General features: G+C 47.9%; 5 protein-coding genes across 5 annotated transcripts; 2 read left to right on the forward strand and 3 right to left on the reverse strand.

Annotated features, from left to right (window-relative positions):
- Nucleotides 1-255: 255 nt before the first annotated feature.
- Nucleotides 256-1,838, reverse strand: RAD53_0 (Serine/threonine-protein kinase; the record flags this gene model as incomplete). Its single annotated transcript, XM_031153366.1, has 3 exons — nt 256-1,182; nt 1,212-1,460; nt 1,509-1,838. The coding sequence occupies 3 exons, from the start codon at nt 1,836-1,838 to the stop codon at nt 256-258; spliced, it is 1,506 nt and encodes a 501-aa protein (XP_031002826.1).
- A 426-nt stretch (nt 1,839-2,264) lies between these two features.
- LHYA1_G008447 (uncharacterized protein) lies at nt 2,265-3,860 on the forward strand (the record flags this gene model as incomplete). Its single annotated transcript, XM_031153367.1, has 2 exons — nt 2,265-2,311; nt 2,363-3,860. 2 exons carry the CDS (start codon nt 2,265-2,267, stop codon nt 3,858-3,860), a joined length of 1,545 nt encoding a protein of 514 aa, XP_031002827.1.
- Nucleotides 3,861-7,244: 3,384 nt separating this feature from the next.
- fsa6_8 (Fusarisetin A cluster transcription factor) lies at nt 7,245-9,411 on the reverse strand (the record flags this gene model as incomplete). The annotated part of the gene is made up of 2 exons (XM_031153368.1): nt 7,245-7,312; nt 7,365-9,411. The coding sequence occupies 2 exons, from the start codon at nt 9,409-9,411 to the stop codon at nt 7,245-7,247; spliced, it is 2,115 nt and encodes a 704-aa protein (XP_031002828.1).
- A 623-nt stretch (nt 9,412-10,034) lies between these two features.
- On the forward strand, nt 10,035-11,693 carry prlG_3 (MFS transporter; the record flags this gene model as incomplete). The annotated part of the gene is made up of 4 exons (XM_031153369.1): nt 10,035-10,255; nt 10,318-10,696; nt 10,748-10,825; nt 10,878-11,693. The coding sequence occupies 4 exons, from the start codon at nt 10,035-10,037 to the stop codon at nt 11,691-11,693; spliced, it is 1,494 nt and encodes a 497-aa protein (XP_031002829.1).
- Nucleotides 11,694-12,875: 1,182 nt separating this feature from the next.
- On the reverse strand, nt 12,876-14,460 carry LHYA1_G008450 (uncharacterized protein; the record flags this gene model as incomplete). Its single annotated transcript, XM_031153370.1, has 4 exons — nt 12,876-13,220; nt 13,330-13,871; nt 13,943-14,342; nt 14,437-14,460. Coding segments are annotated over 4 exons (1,311 nt in total), but the record flags the coding sequence as incomplete, so codon positions are not given.
- Nucleotides 14,461-24,101: the final 9,641 nt, after the last annotated feature.

Genomic DNA, 24,101 nt, shown 5'->3' on the forward strand with positions numbered 1-24,101 from the left:
ACTGTGACTGAGATGAATTTACGGCTTTGCTACCTTCTCCTTCCTAGTCGCTTAGTAATTCGTCCCCTTTGACGTTTAGAGTTAATTATATTCGCTCTGCGTAAGATGGCTTGCGCGCGCCTTTGCGTTCCTTTATATGAAGATGATCGTTTGCTGATGACCTGCTGCGACTTTTTGATGATGGATTTACTCGAACCCGAACGGGCGGTCTTTTCGATTCTGATTTGCTAGGTTTTCCACCCTCAAAGTACTCAATCAACAGCGATGTCTGGCTCTTTTCGAGCTGAGAGCTTGTCCTCTATCGACGTTCATGGTCGGTATAGTGACTGAGTCAGGTGGACCTTCGGGTAGGCACACGATGGCGGGCAACGAAGGTCTAGCTCTAGGGTTAAGAACATTGTTCGTTATGTCTTCTATCTCATTTTCATATACTGGTGATCGTCGGTCTATTGTGTTTATCATAGGTAAAATTGACGTAGAAGCACTGATGTCAGCTGTTTTTGACTCGTCAATGTTCGTGTCTTCAAAGATTGCGGGCGAGTTGAGAGTATCCGAGAGTGCAGCAAAACGTTTGAGCGGCGGCATGACCACCTTTTTAAGGCGTGTGATGGTCTGGTCACCCTCTTTGTTCTCGTTCTCGTTCTCTATATCCTCGCTCTCTTCGGTCTCGGGTGCCGCGGTGCTCTCAGTGGATCCCGGTCCCGGGATTGGGCTTCCTATGTGATCAATATCTGGAGGCTGTCCCGGATATTCGGAGTCTTGAATCTGCAGCCACGTAGCTTCTAGCATCTGAGAGGCTGCAAGTCTGTGTAGTGGATGGGGCTGTAGAGCCGATTTCACAAAGTCGATGCCTTCTTTGCTAGCTCGGGCCACCAATGGCCCTTCAGGAAATGGCCCACCCCGACAAAATTTCATAAGATCATGTGGATAGGACGGAAATGGGACATTGGTAGCAAATATCTCATATATCACACACCCAAATGACCATATGTCGACCGCATTTGTATATGCAGAGCTTTCGGCATCTGCAACAGGCACATACCCGTAGACTTCTGGGGCGAGGTAGTTGGGGCTTCCTGTAGCAGTCTGCATGATAGTATTATTATTTGAAACTCGTTTGGTTATCCCGAAATCTCCGATTTTGATCGCCCATTGAGGTGATACTTGTACCACGAAGATGTTCTGCATAAGAAGCAGTAGTAGTTAGCTACAGAGATTTGTTTGCAGGGGTTTTCCAATCTTGCTTCTGGCTTTAAGTCTCTGTGCGTAAAGCCCTGTGAATGCATGATATGCAATCCTTCTAATAGTTGGGTCGCTATGCTTCGGGTGTCATTCTCGTTGATTTTCTTTTCGATGAATGCGCCGAGTGTCCCTAATGGGAAGTATTCCATGGCCAGAAAGATGGATTCCTCATTCTCATACCAGTTCCAGAACTCCACAAACACTTCGTATTGACGGAACTGTTACTAATTAGACGGCAGTGGTCTTCAAGATGGTACCCGCCATACCTTTGTTCGTGAGAACTTGATCAACGCTGATAACTCCTTCCGAAAATCTACCTTCAATCGGTCCAGCTGCCATTTGTATAATTGTTTGACCGCTCGTAGATCCCTTAATGCACCTTCATGATCGTCGGAAGGTGCTCGTTTCTCCAGGCGGACCGTGCCAAAGGCACCGGCACCGAGGACCTTTCCTTGAGGAAACCATCTCTCCAGCACCTCAACCTTACGGAACCCGCGAGCTCGATGGACCTTATAGAACTTGTGTATGACGCATTTGGGATCGCTCTGGAAAGTAGTGTCGAGTTTGTAGTCATCTAAATCGTCCTTCAGAGACATTGGGATGCTACGCGCCGAGCGAGGGGTTCGCAGCCTCGCGCCAGCATAATCCTGTCGAAGCGCCAGTCAGCTCGATTATACAATCAGCACGAGCATAATAGCAGCCAGAACTTACCAGAGGAATAGCAACGTGCGGGTGGCATGTCAAATTGTTGTAGATGCAACAATTGTGTATTTCTTGTCGAGATGCGGAGGTCTCGACGAGGCCAGTAAAGTCCCAAACACAGCCTCAGCTGTACTCGTACTGTACTGTGCCGCTTTCCGCAAAAGAGCCGGATAATCTGGCTCCCCGCGCGACCTTGCAGCTTCTCTCGTTTTACCTATCCTCTTCCGAAGACACAGAACTTGACGGAACGATTGTCATTAGCCTTCTTGTACCCTCTGAGTGAGTGCAGGTTCCCACATTTCTAAACTCCGAATGAAGACATGGAAGGAGTGGCATCAGCGCTCAGCCTTGCGGACCTTTGCATAAGGTAAGTACTCCATAGTAACCCTATTAAGTGCTTTCTGATATGGTTATCTAGATATGGCAATCTTCTCGTTCAAACTTGCAAATCATATAAACATGCAGACCAGGAAATCAGAGAATCTATCCTGCTTATAGAAACTTTGTGGTTGAAAATCCAGAGACAGCTCGAATTACTTCGTAATATCTGGGACACTCTGGACGACGACTATCAGATTCATCAAAATGGCGTCCTCCAAGTGTTGCAAGGGAAAGCCCAGGCTGCAATTGCTTCGATTGACCAGGTTGTCGGAGACTCGAAAGAGGGAAGCACGATGAGAAGTATGATGTCGAAGAAGGGCGAATATAAGCGCCTGAAGTACGCAACCTGGGTAAAGAGCAGCCTGAAATCTGTCATGCTGGACCTGAAAGAATGGGCAGAAGTTTTTGATATATCCTGGTATCTTATCATACGGCAATCCAGCAGCAAACTTGACCAAGAGCTGCAGCCTGTGAGCATTGCAGAGGATGGACCTTTATCTATACTCAAAGACCTGAGAGATACCATTCATGAGAATCTTAGAGGACAAATTGCTGCCGGGAACAGCAGTGTTTACCTCTCGGAGGACTTCTTCGAAGAGAAACGGGCACCATTCAGCCACTCCGAAGCTGAGATTGTATATGAAGCCGGTGGGGATGCCAGATTCCTGTTGGACCAAGAGAGCAGCATATCGAGCTTATCCGATTCCTGCAAGCTTGCTAGGATTCTCCAGAAAGTTGATCCCTTCACATTTGGCATTCTTTCATGCCGAGGGGTGCTTGAGACGGAAGGAAGTTCGCGCCGCTTTGCGTTTTCGATACCACCGAACCTCGAACAACCTGAATTTCTCCGGTTTCTGCTCGTATCCGGCAGCCAGTTTCAACCGTTGGATGACAGACTTGAGATCGCAAAGCAACTCGCCAAGTCAGTGATGTTTGTTCATTCAGCAGGCTTCGTACACAAAAATATCCGACCAGAGACGGTGCTCATTCTCCGCTCGGTATACTCCGAGTCCTCTTTTTCATTCCTAGTAGGATTCGAAAGCTTTCGGTATGAGGAAGGCAGAACCGAGCTGCTTGGTGATGACATTTGGGAACGAAATCTCTACCGTCATCCCACACGACAGGGTGTTTTTCCAGAAATGGCCTACACGATGCAGCATGACATATACTCTCTCGGAGTCTGTTTGCTAGAAATTGGCATCGGTGAATCTTTGGTAGTATTCGAGTCCGAAACAGGTGCTCCACAAGCAAGCCCCTTGATCTCAGGTGTCGTGAACTTTACTATCAAAGACAATAAGAAGAGAGCATTCGAGATCAAGCGTGCCTTGGTGAAGATGGCACGAGATCAACTACCGCCGAAGATGGGTCGCAAATATGCGGAAACAGTCGTCACCTGCTTAACCTGCCTAGACAAAGATGACAACTCTTTCGGGGACGAGAAGGAATTCCTCGATGAGAATAGTGTCGTCGTAGGGGTTCGTTTTATCGAGAAGGTGAGTATTTATGCGAAGTCTTCAGTACAGATGCTGGTCTGACTGCAATAGATATTGACCACACTGCTCGATCTTAGAATTTAAGAACTAATTGTAGCGAGGAGAAGACAAAAGAGGAAATAGGACTCCGAGGAGGTCACGAATAACATCATGGCAATGAAACATTCTTGAGATTGTAAAGTTGCATTAGGTAGGAAGTGATTCGAAAAGGAGGAGACCAGAATATACACCTTAAGCCCTTAGCTATTATAAGTCTTCCTATTAGTAGTAGCATAGTATCTTATTATGTGATAGGATAGTAATATAGAAATTATAGGTTTTTTTTTGGAGAATATATATAGGTTCTTCAATGCTGTTTTATGCAAAATCCTATTATCTAATTAGTAGAGTACCTACTAGGCTAATTAAATGAGAAAAGCTATAGTGGCTATTGTTACCCTAAGCATCTATCAAATAGGGAGTAAAGTGAGCCATAATGCAGAGGTAGTCCACCAAGCGCTCTTAGTTCGATGAGAGGACAATTTTCCCAGGCATATCCGAGATCCCATGACTAGTGAAGCTTCTTTCAGGACTGATTTATTTATCCTGTATAAATTCCCAAATTATACAAGGCAGACAGTTGCTCTACTCAACTTCACTGCTGCGCCGATGTTGCCTAGTCTTATACGAATGATACCTTGCTAAGAGAGGCACCAATTGTTATATTCCTATTCCCTGGCACATCTTATTGTTGGTATCACAGGTTTGATACATGATCACTTCTCTACTACGTAGTATAGACTTGATTCTGGTATTTGGTTGATGATGCTTAGCATTCATTATGATGTTGCAAACGCGAAGAGGTTACAACAGGGGTTGATAGAATAAACGGCCCACCCCAAAATAAGCGAAAACACCAAGAATGTGATTTTGACTCTCCCTATTATTAGTTCTTAAATATAATAATAACCATGGCACCTATAGCTCCTAGAACACGCGCAAATGATAGGTTTACTCCTCCTCTATCACCTGGCTAATGGAAGGAAGCTGACACGCTAAAACGGACGCGATTTTTTAATGCGCTTGACCGCGACTGTCCAAGGCTCTGTTTTAGAAAGCTTTGCGAGTAATAATATATACCTCCAACTACAGGCCGCAGGTGGAAGAAACAAAGGGAGGAAATAGGCCTAGAAGCTTCTTGAAAGACACGAAAGGTCTCGTAGAAGCTTGGAAGGAAGTCTAAGGTGTCAAAATCGCTCTGCAAGATGCTTACCTCTCCTATACGAAATCCGTACCAAAAATAACCTCTTAAAGCGTAGATAGAAGCTCTTAATTTGCCTATAGGAAAACGGCAACTGCAGAGAAAGATAAAGGAGCATATAAAGGGAGGGGGATGCTATATTTGCGCGTTTATAAAGAAGATTATCTCTATGAAAAATAAGGCTCAACGCGAAAAATATAGCGCTGACCACGTTTAGTCTCCTCTATTCAGATTCTTTAATTATATTATCTATACAGATAAAGCCTATATTAATCTCACATTATAAAGTCAAGGGAGAGTTTTGCGGGAGCAGGGGACACGAGATAATCTAGAGAATATTAATAAACGACCTCCTCTTAACAGCGTCCGCTTTTATATTGCTGCGTGGATTAGTTAGTAGGGGAAAGCTAATAAACTTGAATTCTATAATAATAAAGAAGATAAAATCATGCAACCTCTATATCCTTTAAAACCTCATCGCCGTCCTAGGACTGAATCCGAAGACGAATATACACATCAAGTTGCAGAATAGGAAGCTAGGAAGCCTCACGCGGTTAAAAAGACAGTCCAGGGCAATGCTATAACACAGAAATACTACATAGAACGTTTATTACCTATTTACGTTCAAGCAGTTGAATCTATGCGTAATATTAATAATAAATCATGGCTTCTACAAGAGGATAGAGACCCTTCTCACGGCATGCGGAAAAGAGGGCTTGCACAGGAGTATAAGGAGGCTTATAATATACAAAATCTTATCCACCCTGCCCAATCGCCTGATTGCAATCCAATTGAGGGTATTTGGGCTATTCTTAAGCAAAGATTACAATATAGGATTTTTGATTCAGAGGAGGAGATAAAGCAGGCACTACAAGATAAATGGGACAAAATCACATTAGAAGAGATACGCCACCGCATTACTAATATGCCTAGAAGATGCGCAGAGCTCCAAAGATCAGGAGGAAAGCCTATTAGAGGGAATAAATGGTAGTTATTGCATTGTAAATAATAGATTTATATACTTCAGCATTCATGGTGTTTTCGCTTATTTTGGGGTGGGCCGTTTATTCTGTCAACCCCTGTTGGTTATGCCTCTTCTGCTGACTAATCTACTTACCCTCCGCTCACTCTGCCTAGGTTGCTTAGTCCTGTTCCTGCTCTCCTTTCCAGTAACTAATTATAACCTTTTTACTACTTGGTTTAGTTGTGCAAAAGTTTTTAGCTCTATACGACTATATTTAGGGAGACCTCGACCTCGAGCCACGGGAAGAATTCGTGCAGCATCTAGTTAAATGTCGCTTTTGAAATCAACAGCCTTGAAGCTAATAAAGACCCCGATGAAGAAATTGACTTTGATGCAGTAATAGGCACAGCTATTCAATATTGGAAAAAATTTACAGCTGGTTAGAAAGTGGAACATAGGCCGACATGTCCAGATTTAATAGACCAATAAGATTAGTATATCTCTCATTATAATTTACAACTGCACTTTATTCTATTACTTGCATTCTAAACAATGCTAACTATATATAGTTCATCAAAGAACAGTTGCCAGAAATAATCAAGATGCGTATCTAGAGTGTTGGGATATACGATCCGCCCTAGGATCCTCCCTAGAATCCTCCCTAACCTTTCTAGTTATATGATCTAGCTTATATGATTTAGCGTAGCTTAGTTAGCAAAGAGGCATTACCTCTTCGCAGCTATAATACTACCTAAATGCTAAGCATTAATCAACCAGCATCAAGTCTATACTACGTAGTAGAGAAGTGATCACGTTCTATGTATCACCGCCTGTGATACCAACATAGAGGTTTATATAATACAGGCGTCCAACACTTAGTCTCCATGTCTATAACTTCAAGAGTAAAGACCTATCACAGCCAGTCTACGTTTCTATGCCTCAGACTTCTCGCGCAGAGGGTTCCAAGTCTCCAGCTCTTTATCCTTAAAATGTCCTTTGAATTCACCCATTAATCTATGTGCATGAGCGAATCTCGCTTATCACAATCGAACCCCCTTTGCTTCGAACCTCAAGGGGGTATGCGACGATGCGCAAATTGACTACGGCAGCACTACGAATATAAATCAACGAATTGGTGAGCTGGACTGAACAAACTGTCCGCCATTTGAGCCATTCGAAAGGCCTGCTTTACGTGCTTCAGCCCCAGCAAAACAATCATATTTCATGTCCCCCCATTTTCCAGTACATTATCAAAAAACGTGAGAGGAGAGTAGAAGCCAGAAGGAAGATCTGATAAGTCTTTTTGTCAGTTGCAATCGGCATGACCGAGTGTGTTTCTCACATTGATTGTTGAACGTTGCGCCAAATCCGTTCAGAGGTATGGCATCAAAATCCGCCAGAAAGTCGTAAGAAGCGGGTGTATTATCGTCCTCGGAAGACGTCTCTGTGTTTCCAAGGACGATGCTCAGAGCTTTCGCTACTTTCCCAGCTTCCGCAGATGCGGTACTCATTTCAAGCCAAATCTTGTGCGAAATCGTTAGTCGTTGTCGAATCTCTTCAGCCCTAGGCGACCACGTTGTCTGTCCTGCAGTCTCAGGCAATTCAAATTTATCGACGTCTTGAAGGTAGAGGCAGAGCACGCTCGTTGCGAGGAGAACATCCTGGTTGAAAATCTGGGTGACCTTCCATCTAAGCTGAGACAAACGACCAAATGGCTGAGACTCTTCGTGAAGCATCTGTTGATACGATAGAATTTTGAGTGCGGAATCTAAACAAATTCGCACCGAATCCCTGGTCCGCTCTTCAGTCTGTCGAACTGGGCAGCTGATCAAAGCTCTCCGGTACAGGAGGATGCGTGATTTGTAGTAGGTCGTTTCTACACTTACCCGCTGTATCACAAGGTTTGGACTATCCGTGATGGGGTGTGGCATAGTTTGCCAGCGCAGCACGGCCGGAATAGCATGATTGTGCACATCTTCAAGAAGTGCGTCGACCTTGATGACCTGCTCGTAGGAAGGGGGATTAATATCGGTGTTGACGTCACAAATCAAGCCGAGAGCTGATATCAGTCGCCCTTTTGCAATGAGAGGGATCACCGGCGTCCATTCTGTTTCTGGCCTCGGCGGAGGCATCTCGGTCGTGTCCTCTTCAAAATCACAGTCGCGCAGATTACGGGGCTGTTTTGTATCGATGTGCGTATCTGTGGCACTTCGAGGAAGGCCCATCTCCAAGGAGAGAACGAGATCTAATTGAAGAATTATGGTCCAAATGCGTCTACGCATCTCACCCTCGAATGGAGATATTCCGGGAAAGTGATCTGGGTCCCGGTGATAGCCCATGCGCATTGCAAGATGAAGTATCGTACTGATCAAAAGCCAGCCATCGGTAGAGCTATCTTTCACGAGTATAAACTCTCCAGTAAGGACCGTTATGAGGGTTTCCAAGATATATGGTCCTCCCGTCGTATACCTGGCCAGAATAAGACACTGAACGGCCTTATCCCGGAAGTCATCCTTCGTGGTAAGATATTCCGCCTTGAGCGATTCGGCTTGTCCGTCGATCAAGTCAATGGTGAAGGCCTGCAACTGCGCAGCAATACATAACATGGAGAACATGAGACCGATCCAAGCGATAGAAGTTGCAGACGGATCTTCCCAGAAGCTTTCGTACTGGTTAAATGTCAGACTGCTTGTAATCGGCCAGGTTAAAAAGAACCCACCTCTCGGAGAAACTTCTTGCGATGAATGAGATCTACAGCACACAGTCAATGCCTCTAAGAGTGGAAAGAAAGCTTGGATGTACTGACAGGGAGAGATAATGTAGGAATCGAAGTGAAGGGCCATGAGGCGGTCAACAACTGGACGAGGAGGAACAGCAGCCAGTATTTCATCTCGAGTTGCATGACGGTTCGGGCCATAGAACAAGCGTGAACCGGGTGGAGCCTTGCTATCAGTGACCAAATCACGAAATCCTCTGATTTTAGTTAGAATGGCCTCCCAATGGGCACTCTGGACATAGCTGATTCCAGACTCGCGCAACTTTAGGGTGCCAGGGTCTGCCGGGGATGCAGCTTCATCCTGGGATTTCTTTGGTCTCTGGGTCTCAGGGAACACATCTGTGAATGAGAGCGAGCTTGGTCCCGGCGATTTCGGTGCGAGCGGACTTGGGAGTGATTGGGCTTCCATGAGCGTCACAACAAGGCTCTCCAGTTCAGAGATTCTGCCATGGAGGCTGGTGGACTGTCGCGGAGCAACGGACCGCTGAGCATCGGGCGTAGAAGAAGATGTCGTCGCATAATTGCAGGAGTTGGTGAGGCTACGCCTTGAGCAAGCTCCGCATGGGTGCTGTCGGTCGCACTTCAGCCTGGCAAAGTTAAGCGTGCACGACATTGTGATGGCTATGGAGCACGTACTTTCGGTGTTTGCAAGGGTCGCAGGAAAGTTGGACTTTGTCTCTGCGTCGATTTGGCGGCGGACGCGGACGTTGAGCATTGTCGGCCATGGTGTGATTGGATTGAGGCGCTCGCGGAGCTCAACCTCGAACACAGCAATCTAGGTATTTCCGAAGCGGAATTGTTTTTTGGTCCGCTCTCAAACGGTTTCACGGCCACTTCAAGAAGAGGAAGAAGCTGTCTGGTGGGCAAACCGAGAGGCAATGGAGAAAGCAACGACAGTCCGACCCTCCGACCCTCCGCGTCACATGTCCGCATATTTCTCCTATTCTCACATATAAACCAATCAAAGGAGTTAGGCTTCCTAACCCCGCGAATGGAACTTCCTTACATTGCTATGATCATCCGTAGTGTAATAATCGTTTGTACATATAGAACAAGCAACCTCTCTTTCCTATTTTTTTGCTTCCACAAAATATCCACTCTTTAATTGATCTCATTGCTGTCAGACATCTAATACCCAACACGACCTACCTTCAACAAAGCCGCCTCAGAAAGCCTGGCACCAGTGAACAAACACGCGTCAATATCCCAGAGCCACACTATTATCGACAGTATATCATGGCGGCCGACTTGGAATCCGCCCATGAGAAGCCAGCCATATCAGAAGACAGCCACCATGACCAACAACCTAGCGAGTCTGCCCAAACAGCAATTGAACAAGAGACAAAGGACAATGTCGTCGACTGGGATGGGCCAGACGATGCCCAGAATCCGCGGAATTGGCCAGCATGGAAACGCATGACCCAAGTCGTCCTCGCCACCTCTTTCTTGCTCACTGCGTAAGGTGGTTCCTGCGCTCTGTTGGCAAAGCAAATCCCATACTGACTAATACACATACAAGCAACCTCGCCGCGACGATGTTTGCACCTGGAGCTGCCGCGCTTGCCAAGGAGTTCCATATCACGAGTTCCACCGTTACCAGTCTCACCGTGTCCATTTACCTTGCCGGCTTCGCCGTTGGGCCAATGGTCGTTGCACCGCTATCCGAACTGTACGGACGCCTTGTCATCTACCACACCTGCAATGTCGTTTACATTGGCTTCATCATCGGATGTGCGCTGAGCAAGAACACCGGCATGTTTCTCGTTTTTCGATTCCTTGCCGGGTGTGCTTCTTCGGGCCCATTGACAGTTGGCGGAGGAACTGTTGCTGATGTTGTCCCGCCAGCTCAGCGTGGGAGGGCAATGTCTCTGTTCTTCGTGGGACCACTTATGGGACCAGTAGGTGGCATTACCCCACGCAAACCTTCATGACACTGACGATTCTTCAAGGTCTTGGGCCCAATTGTTGGTGGCTTTGTGTCCGAATCAATTGGCTGGCGGTGGACTTTTTGGATCATCCTAATCCTAGTGAGTAGAGCTCAGCCCCTACTATTCTCGAGTCGCTGACGGTTCGACCCAGGCAGGATTATCATTCACTATATCAATCTTCTTCCTCCGCGAGACCAATGCGGCCGTGCTGCTAGGATGGAAAGCTGCTCGGCTCCGGAAAGAAACCGGCAATACTGCTCTGGTGTCGAAGATGGATCGAGGCCTGACACCCCGCCAGCTGTTCCTCCGCGCCATTACTCGGCCCATAAAGCTTCTCATCCTGTCGCCAATCGTGCTCCTCCTTGCCCTCCTGTGCGCGTTCCTTTTCGGCCTCCTCTTTATGCTGTTCACCACTTTCCCCACGGTCTTTGAGGAAAAATATCACTTCTCCACCGGCATTTCTGGCTTGGCATATCTCGGTCTTGGACTTGGAATGGCCGTCTCTCTCGCAGCCTTTGCCACCGTGAGCGACAAGCTGCAAAAGGCACTTGGAGATTCGCCCACACCTGAAGGACGCCTGAAGCCCATGGTGTGGGTCATGCCTACCATTCCCATCGGCATCTTCTGGTATGGCTGGGCAGCCGACAAGCAGACTCATTGGATTGTGCCCATCATCGGGACCTTCTTCTTTGGATTCGGCTTTCTCTGGGTCATAATGCCAACTCAGCTGTATTTGGTGGATGCTTTTGGCGCTGAGGCTGCCGCGTCTGCGTTGGCTGCCAATGTGATTGTCCGACTTCTTTTTGGAGCTTTCATTCCATTGGCAGGGCCACCTTTGTATGCAGACCTAGGACTTGGGTGGGGGAATAGCGTCCTAGGTTTTATAGCCGTGGCTTTTCTTCCAGTGCCACTACTCTTCTATCGTTACGGAGGGTGGCTTAGGGAGCGTTTTGTTGTGAAGCTATAACACCTCATGTTGAGGTAGCGGTAGAGGTATCATATCTCCATTTCACCATCCACAGCGCTTTTCACCGCGACCTTCTGCTATTCCACTCCATGTATATATAACCAGATATCGATAATAGATTTAATACCTCCACTAGGAAGCAGAACCTTGTTCTCCTCTACCTTCACATCAATTCTGGTAGTCCTACCCAAGACATTCTAGATCCATCCAGTTTCCTATACATGAATCTCCAGTGATTGCCTCTGGCCTGAATGCGCCCTCGGCGCGTGGAGTGGGATTTGAGATTCATCATCAAATCATTCTCAGCTCGGCAGCCCGTCGCGTCCGCGCAAGGCGCAAAGTCTCACTCGAACACCATCTGCGGTAGCTCTCACCTTGATGAACGTGCTCGATGAAGCCAATCATGTCCCGGTGCCCTGCCCTACCCAGCCCAGCATTAATTATAGTTCAATCGTACACACGCAAACGCACGCGTATAAATCTGATGTTGGTATGGCTGCCAGCCTGCCAGCAAGGCAAGGCACCTTGTGGATTCAATTCCACCGACAGGAAGAGCCCTGAACGGTGCATGTCTCGGCGGGCGTCCTTGCCTGTCCTGTATCGTCGTTTGATTGTTGCGTGCTGGTGCGTGTATGTAGTAAGCTGTAGGTATGGGTATGGCCCATCGACCATGACATTACGTAAGCGGTCCATCCATGCCACCAGATGCTAAAGCGTGCAGGGGTGAGCCGATCAATGCAATGGCAGAGAATAGATGCCGCTCCGGTCTACGTAGGGCTTGGTAGAACCATCCTGTCCAAGGACCCTTCACGGTCCAGCCAATAAGTTCTATGGGAATCTATATCTACGTATTATGGAGAGCTCCTTCGGTAGGTTGGAAACTCGGACTGGACTGGACGGGATGGGCTGGGTGTAATAAACTATGTCCTGATTTCCTTGATAAAACTATACTAGGAATGCCGCATGCGGATCCTGTACTAGTTACAAGGAAAGGAATCGAGAAGGTGGTATTGCGATGCGAGGGCAAATGAGAACTGTAGGTAGGTATGCTACCATAATGAGCTTCATATACTCATCGAGATATACCATCTCACGCAACCAGGCAACCTAACTCCGATTCCAACCCCTTTCGTAAAACACAAGCATGCCTCACTCGCCTCAACGCGGACTCCCCCCCTCACTCTCCGTCTTCTTCTCCCCCCTCCTCCCAATCCCAATCCCAATGCCATTCCCATTCCCCTGCCTCCTCAACACAACAATAACCACATAGACCACCGCCACGACACCCGCCAGCACCCCATACACGATCTCGCCACTCCTCGTATTATCCGCCAGTTTCAGGCCCAGACCCCCGTTGATAACAGCCAGGATCATCAGGATGCGGCCGTACCAGATGTGGATGTGGGACACGGGGGTGCGGGATGAGTGTTTCTGGTACAGGAAGTGGTGCGCTAAGCCGAGGAAGGGTTGGAGGAGGAAGAGCGCTACGATGGCGACGCCGAATTCGGTATGTGTGTTGCCCCAGAGCTGGGTGGTGTTAGTATATATTAGCAAAAGCGTTAGAATCGAATCGAATCGCATTAGTACGTGAAATTTAAAATTTAAAATAGTAAATAATGGAATATTGATTAGGTACGTAAGGTAAGAGAAGGGAGAAAGGAAGAAAGGAAAGCAGACTCACTTGATCCGTATACTGCGCCAATTTAACACCCAGCGCCAGCCCAGTTATCAAGAGCGCGAGACTGAAAATCTGCACACCAGCGTGAATCCACGGATGGCGAATAGTTCGCATGAGTATAGCGCCAGCTGGGAAGAGGATAACGACCACAAGACCCATGATAGCGCCATGTGCCTTTTGGAACCTTTCAATCCGGCTTTGGTTTGATTCGGTAGTGCTGCTGCTGCTTGAACCATCGTCAGAAGCGGAACCAGAACTCGAGCTCGGGCTTGCGGAAGCCGAAGGGGAAGATGCAGATGCAGCGTCTACGATGAAAGGGTTCGAATCGGTGGAAAGAGAGGCTTTGGTTAGATCGAGCGTGAATTGTCGATAATCATCGTTTCCGTGCTGGGCGATGTCGGTTCCTGCATCGTTGGTGTTGAGTGCTGCGCCTGAGTGCCAGGCTGCGATCCAGGGGGAGGATGCAGAGTTGGAGGATGAGGAGAGAGTGCATGTTGTACCTATATCCTATCGTCAGTATCCATCACCTAAGCAAAGCAGCTCTGGTCCAGTCTGAACTGAGGATATTTACAGTGAACATTGGCAGTCATCACACTCCCATTTACGCCACTACCCTCCAGCAGCTCCACACCAGCCATCAGCGCAGAATCCAATTCTGGCTCAACATGCCCCTGACCTCCATCGCGTCCACTGATCGTCACGTTACCACTCCCATCCGCGTACATGACAAAGATGGTAGCGCCAGCCATCTGCTTGCCAATGCCCAGGCCAACCCATTGGTAGGAAGTTGGAGCTGAGAGCGAGAAATAGATCCCGCCTTGCGCGGACGTGGAGATGGGGGAATTGGGCGGGATGCCGACGCTGTAAGATGGGCCCGAGGAGATGGGTGCGTAGGTCGCGAGGGAGGATGCGAGCGGTGCTGGGAATTGTCCGTTGATTAGCTGGAGTATTTGCGGGGAATGACGATCTGACTAACCAAGACTGGCAGCAGCAGCAACAGCAAAAGATTGGAATAACTTCATCGTGAAAGGATATTATGGAGTTATTGGCATATATGGTATGTACTCGGTCATGACGCTTCTTCAACATAACACCGGGCGTCACGTCTTTATGGATTAAATCAAAGGATCCGCTTATAGACAGCCACCTGCACTAGCGTATCCGTCCTGTACTTCGTACAGCCTCCACCAAACGGAATGGTGCACGTGGGCGTAATACGCTGTCTGTGATTGGCCAGCATGGGCGAAGTATATATCGATGCCGGAAGCAAAAAGCAAGTGAGAAGTTCTAAAGACAGATGGGACACGGGATGAATGCGCACTGCTTTCATGAATTGCTTCCTTTGATGCGCATGGATTCTACTTGGATAGTATTATTATTATTATTATTATTATTATTATTATTATTATCTCTTCATATAATACTATATGAATCTAACATGTCGTATCCCTTCTCTTCACCTCAATCTCCATCCATCCATCCATCCATCCATCATAATCCCTATCTGTCCAGTGTCAGAATTGCGATGCACAGACCACCATCCACCACCCACCAATCCGACCCCAGAGGAACCTTAATTTAGACTTCCATCCCACCCCAGTATCCCCCACTAAACCCAAAACAGTCCAACGCTAGTCTTGGCACCATAGTCAGCATGGAAATTCCCCGATGCAGAACCTTGCTGTGCTTACTCCGCTCCGTACCTAGGTATACCTCCCCTCCCCTCCTTCTTTCCAGCTTCATCCCCATATAAAAAAGACAAGGCAGAGACAAAGACAGAGAGAGAGAAAGTAGCCAAGTTATGTTATAAAACAGCATTACCTTACCATCACCCTCGCTATAAGAATCCCACATCTAAACCCAAACCTCATAAATCCAATACATGCATGCATGCTCTCACGCTCCGTACTGTACCGTACATACAAATGCGCATATATATACCCGCGGTATCAAAACCAGAATGTAAATGAGAGCAGGAGACTAGACTTCGTACCTTCGCACCTTTGCACCTTCGCACCTTCCCTTCGTACCGAAATATCCCAACGCATCTCCACGCATTGCTGATTCTCACAAACCACCCACCTACCTACCTACCCCCCTCTACTCCGTGCTCCGTCCTACATCCCATCCCATCCCATCCCAGCTCACCTTACGCCGCGCACGAACTCGGGATGAACCAACCAGCCAACCAAACGGCCTTACTCCGTATAACCTAACCTTACCTACCTACCTACCTACATCGTCCATGCCATCTGTAAACTAACCAAGTGCCGAATATTCAACGCAAGCCAAGACAAGACAAGACAAGGCTTGCTCATTCTACATTGAGATAATGATACCCCGGTTTATTAGCATAGCCTTCCTTGCCTGCCTTGCTTGCCTTGCTGACTACGTTACGCGGTACGTATACGCTTCGCCGCAGTACTCGGTACCTAAGCTAAGTAGACCGTACGTATTCCATCTAGCCTTGTGAACCAGCTGACGATCTTCACTTGAACATTCACGATTCGAAATTGATCAAATGGTAGCAAGTGTATGCATGCATATTATAAACTTTCTTTTCTTTCATTGATGCTAGATGCTAGGAACGTTGGTGCAGACTGCCCATGCCATGCCATGCCATGCCAAAGTCTATCTACCACTTCATGTCAACCAAGCAAGACATATGTCTTGAGTTCCTTCCAACGCCAGTGCGCCTGTCTGTCCGGCATATAGTTGTTCACCAATGCACCAGTCCAACGCAATATATACACACACCAACCACAGCAGATAATTCAGCAACCAAATCTCATCTACCAAGTCTAGTTTGGACTGAACCGGTCCAAGCTACTTGTGAGAGATATCCCTAAAAGGACAGGGACCGATCGTACACACACGTATAAACTAAATAAGCAACGCAAAAAGAAATGCAAAGTTAAACACTTTTTTGCCAACCGACTTTTGTCTAAATAGACGAACAAATATAAAGGTTGAGGCCAGGGATAACAGCAATCTGCTGTCATGCCGTCCTCGGCGTATTAGCCACCAATAATCTCAAAGTCCAGGATGACTTTAAAAAAGACTACGATGGCGTTTATGACCCCCAAGCTCATCCCCATTGAACTTTCGCTTGCCAGCATTAGCCAGAGGGCTTCCAGGACTCGATCCCATGGGCTGCTGAAGCGTCTTGCGTCTAGGCGTGATGGATTTGTTGGCAGCGGCGAATCGTCCTCCCTTGATACCCCTCAAAGTTCCCTGTTGTAACGGACCCGAAAAGGCGAGAGAATCTTGCGAGACGTTGTCGCGCGTCATCAATTGATGGAGGTTCTGATGACTACGAAAGGCGCCGACGACCGAAGGGTTATGGAAGTGATTGAGGAGAGGATGGGCTTGGTCTTCGCTCGTAGCTGTCGTTGGGCGAGCAGGGGTCGAAGTAGCTTCTGCTGTGTCGCTTGAAGGAGAAGCGCCTTCGCTATCAGAACTCCCATCTCCGAAATCGATCATGTCGTTGATATCCCAAAGATTATCACTGTCGATGCCGTCGATATCATCTTCATCTTCATCCTCGTCAGTATATTGCGTGATGAGGCCATCGCTGGAAATAGACGTAAAGGGGTAAAAAGCTTCAGGTGGTCCAATAGCTGGTCCCGCTCCAAATCGATCAATTGGGGCCATACCACTCATCATAAGATTCGCAGAGTTGCTGAGCATCGGTGACATCTCTTCCATAGGTGTACTCCCTGGCACTGGCACCATCTGCATTCCCGCGACCGCCGTGTTGAAACTGATTCTTCGTCTAGGAGCTTTGAACATGAGCAGTTTCTTTCCACTGCTATCCGACATGACAAAAGGTTTGTTTCGATCGCGCTTCCAACTTCCAAGCTTGGGCGTTGACCCATGCCACTCGCGAACAACGGTAATATCTTCTGCCGAGTCGGACGAAGAAACAGACGGGCGTCGAACCGTACGGAGAGGAGGAGCGGCAGCGCCTGCGGGGATGTCCTCATCAGTTTCATCGTCTATTCTTATGTCAGCATTATTTGGGAAGCACGCTTTTGACTACACACCGTACGAATCGTAATCTGAGCTTTCGGAATCTGCGCTTTCGCCAGCTTCGTCTGACTGGGTATGTGAACTTGAACTTTCATTCCAAGCCCAATGGCCACCATCAATCGAAACTTCATCGTCATCCTGCTCGATCCTCTTGCGAAACTTTGGGTTCAAACTGGCTTGGTCAAGAAAGTGGCAGGGGTCAGGGTACTCTTGAAAATCAATCTCCGAGTCGTCACTTGTATCAATGTTGAACCTGACACGTCGAGGTGTTGCGGTAGCATCTGTATCAGACGAAGGAGCGGTAGTAGTCCATCCAGTCATACCAGTGGTTGATTCTTGCTCGACTGAAGTAGCAAAGTGGTCTTCAAAAAAGTTTTCTTGCAAGGGAGAATCTCCAAATCCTTCCCAACTAGATTCATCGTATTCATTTGGCCGAGAGGGAAGTGAGCCTTCATCTTCAGAGTAGGGATCTTGGATGATGGCTGCCTCCTCGGCCTCCTCGACATCTGGCTCGTCCTCATCGCTGCTATCAGATATTTCGTTGACTGCATCGTAATCGTCGTCGTCAGAAGTGACCGAGGGTTTGGTAGAACGTTTGGACTTGCGGACCGGAGTCACAGGGGCTTTCTGTCGCATGTTTCGCGACATTTTGGTTGATTATGGGGGTATGGTGGTGGTGGGGAAATTACGGTGTAGCCTCAAAAAGAGCAAGATCTCTAGTAGAAGTTGCGTCTCTGGGTTCCCTGGTGCAGATATGGTTTATGAATGGTTATGATGGTCGATTGAGATAATCGAAAAGCATAGAGGGGTTGTAGAGGGGTCGTAGATGGTCTGGTTGACTCGGGATTCGGGATGGTGGGGGAAAGATCGCTCGCGGATAGAGCTCACGCCTTTCTGGCTGGGAAAGCGAAACTCGATCTGTAATTGTGTATAATGGACAAACTCTGTCTGACTGAATGCGTGTGGGTCTAGAGGCGGACTGGACTGGGTAGCAGTAGACAGGTAGAGTCTGGTAACTTCGTCGAGGTCGTATTGGATTGAAAGTTTCGGTGGGCTGAAGGACTGCGGGCATGCTCTCGCGCACACCCGCAGTGGGCATTCACAGACCAGCGATAGCCTGAGGCATGATTCGACGAAGGGGTAATGGTATTGAGGATATTCTGTAAGTGTATTGTAAGGTGACTTCGTTGTCTGTTTGGTGGGAGTGATGTGGTTGTGAGAGGAGGGGAGGAGAGGAAAGACAAGGGAAGGGACCAGCGGGTGGTATTATAATTTTCTCGCTTAGCCTCGAGCCAAAAGTATCGTATCCGCGGTTTTTTGGTGTAAGCGTACGAAAGTAGCTTGGTACGGAGCATATTATTCGGTCATTGGTCATCGCTCTGGACAGTGCAGGAGGAGCAATGAAGATGATTGGTTGCCTCACGCCTTCACCGCTACATCTGGACATGACTTTATGAATTCAAGTCACAGCCAAAATACTTTGTAAACGCGGTAGATAGATAGCAGAGTGCGTATGATTATGTTATGATTATGATATGATTATGATTATCGATGGAGACCGAGGGGTGAAGACATGACTTCTCTATTTCAAGGAGAGAGCAAGCGCCCGCCAGGAGAGTCGCAGTACCTACAAATTAGCAGTTGGCACAAGCACAAGTTATGTACTCTAGCATACGGAGGTATGTCCTATCCATATTCTAGAGTGAGCCAATCCTTTCTCACTACTTGTCTTGCTCCCATAACTTACTTACCTAGCCAGCACACCAGTTCCTTCCCAAAACCAAGCCAGGCCAATCTCGACTGACTCGACTCGACTCTCCCAACAGAATGACGCATCTCTATTTCCCCTCCAAAAAGGCGTCAATACAGAGTCATACCACGCAAAGAGCATCCTGACTCTTTATACTATCTGCTCAGATGGAACTGTCACGAGGAGTCACAGCCATACAATCGCCTTCATCTGCTTTCGTCGTCGCGAGAGAATCTTTTTTAATCTTTTTTCTGCCGTCATCTTTTCTGCCGTCCTACACCGTAGTGCGGGGCACCCACCGCACCGTTCTAGGGAAGGATTAGCCGATTGACCCCTCCTTTTCACAACGTCATCACGTGCAAGGACCACAGAGTGGCTGTCGCAAGTATAGATTGCTGGTGGGAATCAAATGGTATACTTGGAGGTGAGTTTTTACTCTTTTTCATACGAAATCCATACCAGCAAAAGGGATCGGGATACGGTCGTAAGTCTACCATATGAACGATTGAAAACCAAGGCTTCTTAAAATCCAATCCGAAGGACCTGGGGAGGAAAGGTATATTTTAGGGCTAGAAGCATCCAGGTGGTAGGTTAAGCGGTAATTGATATCATGGACCATGGTAACACGCACATATTATACTACTTAAAGTTAGTTGTTGACCTGACTTGAAGTTGACTAGGTAAACCAAAACTACTTTAGCTCCCCTATAACATCACCTACCTATATATTTCGAATCTCACAGTTTCCCCTTTCCTCGCCTTGTAAAACGCAACCTGATATGCGAAGATCGATGGCGAGAGTTTTCTACAAACCCTCAGCTACAGGACACCAAACCGCAGCCCAGATCTTCGCCTACCAGGCCCGACTCAAGAAACGCGGTACGGCACTCCTACATATATACGCCCCTCCCACCACGTCCCACAAAACAGCACTAACCTCCCCCCCTCTCTCCACAGCCATGTCGCGCCTCCGCACCGAAGCCCCCCACGCCATCTTCCGCACCCTATCCGAAGTCGAGCTGTGGTACCCCGGCGCCCTAGGCCGAGGCATCGTAGGCGCATATGCCGCGGACATCGAGCACGATGCGTGGGTCATGGTAGCGCACACGGACGATCTGCTGGAGCAGGAAAGGCGAGCGCGGGACTGGGCGTGGTGGAAGGTGCGCGTGTGGGCGTGGTGGAGGGCTTTGTGGGATAGGGTGAGGCTTCGACCGGAACCGAAGCCATGGTGGAAGGGCGAGTTTGCCAGGTGGGAGAGCGAGTTGAGTTTTAGTGATGTAGGGTGAGAGGTTTTAGCGGGCTATGGGACGGAGAAGAGTTGAAGAGAAAGAAAAGAGGAGGGTTTATAGAAGTTGGTTTGGTTTAACTTGATAGAGGGTTAGCTGATCTTAGTTTGCGCTTATAGGTACCTCGTTGTTTTAAAAATGACGTTTAGCTAGGAAGGAGGTAGTTTCGGCGTTTTACACACCTTTTATATTCAAACATTTTTTTCTTTCTTTTCTCCCCCTTTCTCGCATTCTATCTTTCTCTCTTTCCTTCTTTACACTAGAAGAATTCCACCATCAACCTGAACCCCAATAACCAGCAAAATGGCAACATCTACATACGAGATTACAACAAACACAACACCAATCCTCTCATTCCAACGCGCAATCGAAGCCATAGGTACGTCAATCCAACAATTCCAATCCCGCGCCCTCCCTCCTTCACAACTAACACCCCACTAGCCATCAAACTATTCAACTCCCCCACCCCCCACCAACACTGCGCGACTATATTGCAGCTCCGCGCCCTGGGGCCGGCCACTGCCCAGCTGTACCTCAGGTATGCGTATCGGGTGCGGCAGCACGGGGAATTGGTGCGCGTGAAGCGGAGGTATGCTGAGTTTGAGCGGGGGCTTGAGGAGGAGGGGACTGGGGATGGTGATGGTGAGGGGGCGGAGAATGAGAATGGGCGGGTGCAGAAGGGGAGGGGGAGGTGGTGGGGAAGGATGTGGAGTTGGGTATTGAGGATCTATTAGGTGGTGTTGTGGAGGGAGGAATAATAGCAGTCTGGTAGCTGAGGCTGAGATGCGGAAGAGCGGCTGTGGCTTGCTGTCTGGAACTTCAAGTCATTGGGTAGATGGCTTGTTTGTTAAAGATGCTTGGAGCGGCAATAGCGGGCTGTGCCGCGGGGAAGTAATAATAGTGTGTTGGCTAGGATTACGGTACGCTTTCACTTTCCCTGCTATAACACTTCTAGGAGACTGACTACCCGGATAGCATTTCACGTCTAGATAAGATAAAGTGTTTCCCAGACTTAGCTTTTCTACTCATAGCCGACATTTTACTATAATTCGCAAGCTAGTGTATATATACCCATAGTGCTGAAGAGAACAACATATAAAGTGCATTAGAGGCTGGTAGTTATACTATTTAGTAGTATTACAAATAGGAGAATACAGCAAAAGACATATATAAGACGAAGGACTTCTCCTTAAACCATGATCCATAAACACATAAGTAGAACATCAACTTCCCTCAATTCTCAAAACCCTCATTTGTACATAGTGCCAGTGGATAAAATATCAATATATCTCCACTTAAGCAAACACCTCGTAGGCTTGTGTTTACGTCCTCCCCATAACACAAACCCCCACTATAAGAGGCAGTAAATCACACACAAACAACCTGCACAGCCCCATACGTCCTCCCCGGCGGATTCGCACACCAGGCTACTCACCACAGCCAGCCCATAGAGCGGGAACCCATGATACTGATTCGATTCGCCAGCGTCAAGCCACAGCCGGCCCCGAAAAATGTCTGCATGTAACACCCCGCGGTCTCTCGGAATCTGAGGGCAGGGGGAAGTAGTTACGTTTATTGATCGATTCGCGGTTGCTGGTAAGAGTACCTCTGCTTAGCGTGCAAGAAGGGTGGTTTTGGCTAGTGTCCCTCCTGCTTTCGTATACACTTGGATCTATTCTTGGGCGCAGCAGGGACATTGATCAAGTACCTTGCGCACATATAATCCACAGGGTTCTCTTCTCCAGAATTATCTCCGTCTTTACATATTTTCGCTTCTTACGTTTATTGATCATGTAATGTATTTCTTATGTCCAAGCAAAGTTAGTCTGGGTTGGCGCTATTTCCTTTTCTTCCGAGATACCGGCGTTTTCCTGCATTCTGGGAAGGAGCTGCAGGACTATTGCAGTAGGCGGTAGGTGTACTATCATAGAGCGGTTGGAAAATAAGGCAACCACAAATAAGGAATGAATATAACAAATAACTATATTTCTCCATCTCCTCCGTCTATAGTTAGACTAATCTCATCATTCTTGTATACAACCACATATATTATTTGCACAAATCGGACAATCCCCACCATTATTGCAGCTATCTTGAGAGCAGAGGTCGACCGGACAATCAGCCCACGTATTACACGTGGGCCTTGCACTCGGCGCTGCTGCTGTCGTCGTGCTAGGCCCAAGCGTCGAGATACTTCCCGCGCACATGGTGAGTTGGTAGCCTGCTATGACTTCGACCGTCAGACTCTGGCACTCCTCCACCTGTCCTTCAAGCAGCGTAGTGGTGATTGGGAATGGGTCCGTGTTGGTGGTTTCCGCTGCTGTGGTACTCGTGGGTAGCGCTGGCGCTACCGTCCAAGGACATGGTTGCCAGTTCGAACCTGTATTAGTCCCCGTTTTAGGGGCTATTGTCGTGCTTGCACCGTTGCTGCAAGTGCAGTAGACCGTACCTGATTCCCCTACATGCGGATCCGCATAATTCCAACATGGCAATTGGGAAGCTGATAAGGGTGCCGATGCTGATGCCGATATAGAGGCACTTGAGAGAGTGGATCTGGAGGTTGTCGTAGGCGGTATGGGAGTGGATTTAGAATGGTTGCTTGAAACGGAAGCGGAAGACTGTGAGCTAGAGGTGGATCTCGTGTTTGAGATAGAATTGGATGTAGAATTACTACTTGAAGCGGACGACAGCGAGCCAGAGGCGGATCTCGTGCTAGAAGACAGCGTGGTGTCCGTAGCACCAGCATCCTATCCAACATATTAGTATAGTAAAAAGCTTATATATCAGGAGGGAGCTAAGGGCTGTCTTGGCGACTGGCATTTTATATAAGCTCTCGAAACAGCTCCTAGCTTATGTTCGATTGGAAAGATAGCTTTTGAGTAAGAGAAAAGTTTACTTACCAAGCTATCTAACATGGCAATCTGCGTCGCAAGCTTATTCAGCGCGTCGGTGTCAAAAGCCGCAATTGCGTCGGGAACCCAGGAGGGCGGGGTGTCGGTGATGGTCCCTGATGTGGAAGATGAGGAGGTCCGCGAGGATGAGGATGATGATTGAGAGGATTGAGATGATTGTGAAGAATGTGAAGATGTACTCGTTACTGTTTTGGATGAATGACCCGCAGAAGACGACTTGTTCTCATCATCGTCATCGTCCTCTCCATCTGCTTCCATATCCTGCCCAATCTCTCCTAAATAGTCGGTCAATTTCTCAATTTCCCCAAGATCAGGCGTGTTCGATTTAACAGCCTCTGATAAATTCTCCATAACATCACTCGCACAGCTAACAAGTGCCGCAACATCATGAGCGGCACCACTAATCACATTGCCGATGCCCCCAATACCATCCCTCTTGAGTAGAGCTCTTAGCTGCTTCTCTGACATGCGGCCTTGTCTTTTCCACTTTGTGTTATGACAATCCGAAGCGTCTGCGGGCTTGACGCTAAGATCATTGAGCAAAGTAGTAGTGTGTTCTTGGGTCTTCTCAACATTATCAAGGAATTGGGATCTTAGTGTGGAATCTGTAAGCCATTTTCGGTTCGCCTGAAGAGCAAGAAATAGGCCTCCTAGCAGTACGCCTTCGGATGTCTCGGATGCGGCGCTTGCAAATGTAGTTGTAGGAATATCAAAGAAGGTGAAGGATACCGGTGTTATCGAGGTCGAGTC

Source organism: Lachnellula hyalina (assembly GCF_007821495.1).
Source record: "Lachnellula hyalina strain CBS 185.66 chromosome Unknown contig00149, whole genome shotgun sequence".
NCBI lineage: Eukaryota > Fungi > Ascomycota > Leotiomycetes > Helotiales > Lachnaceae > Lachnellula > Lachnellula hyalina.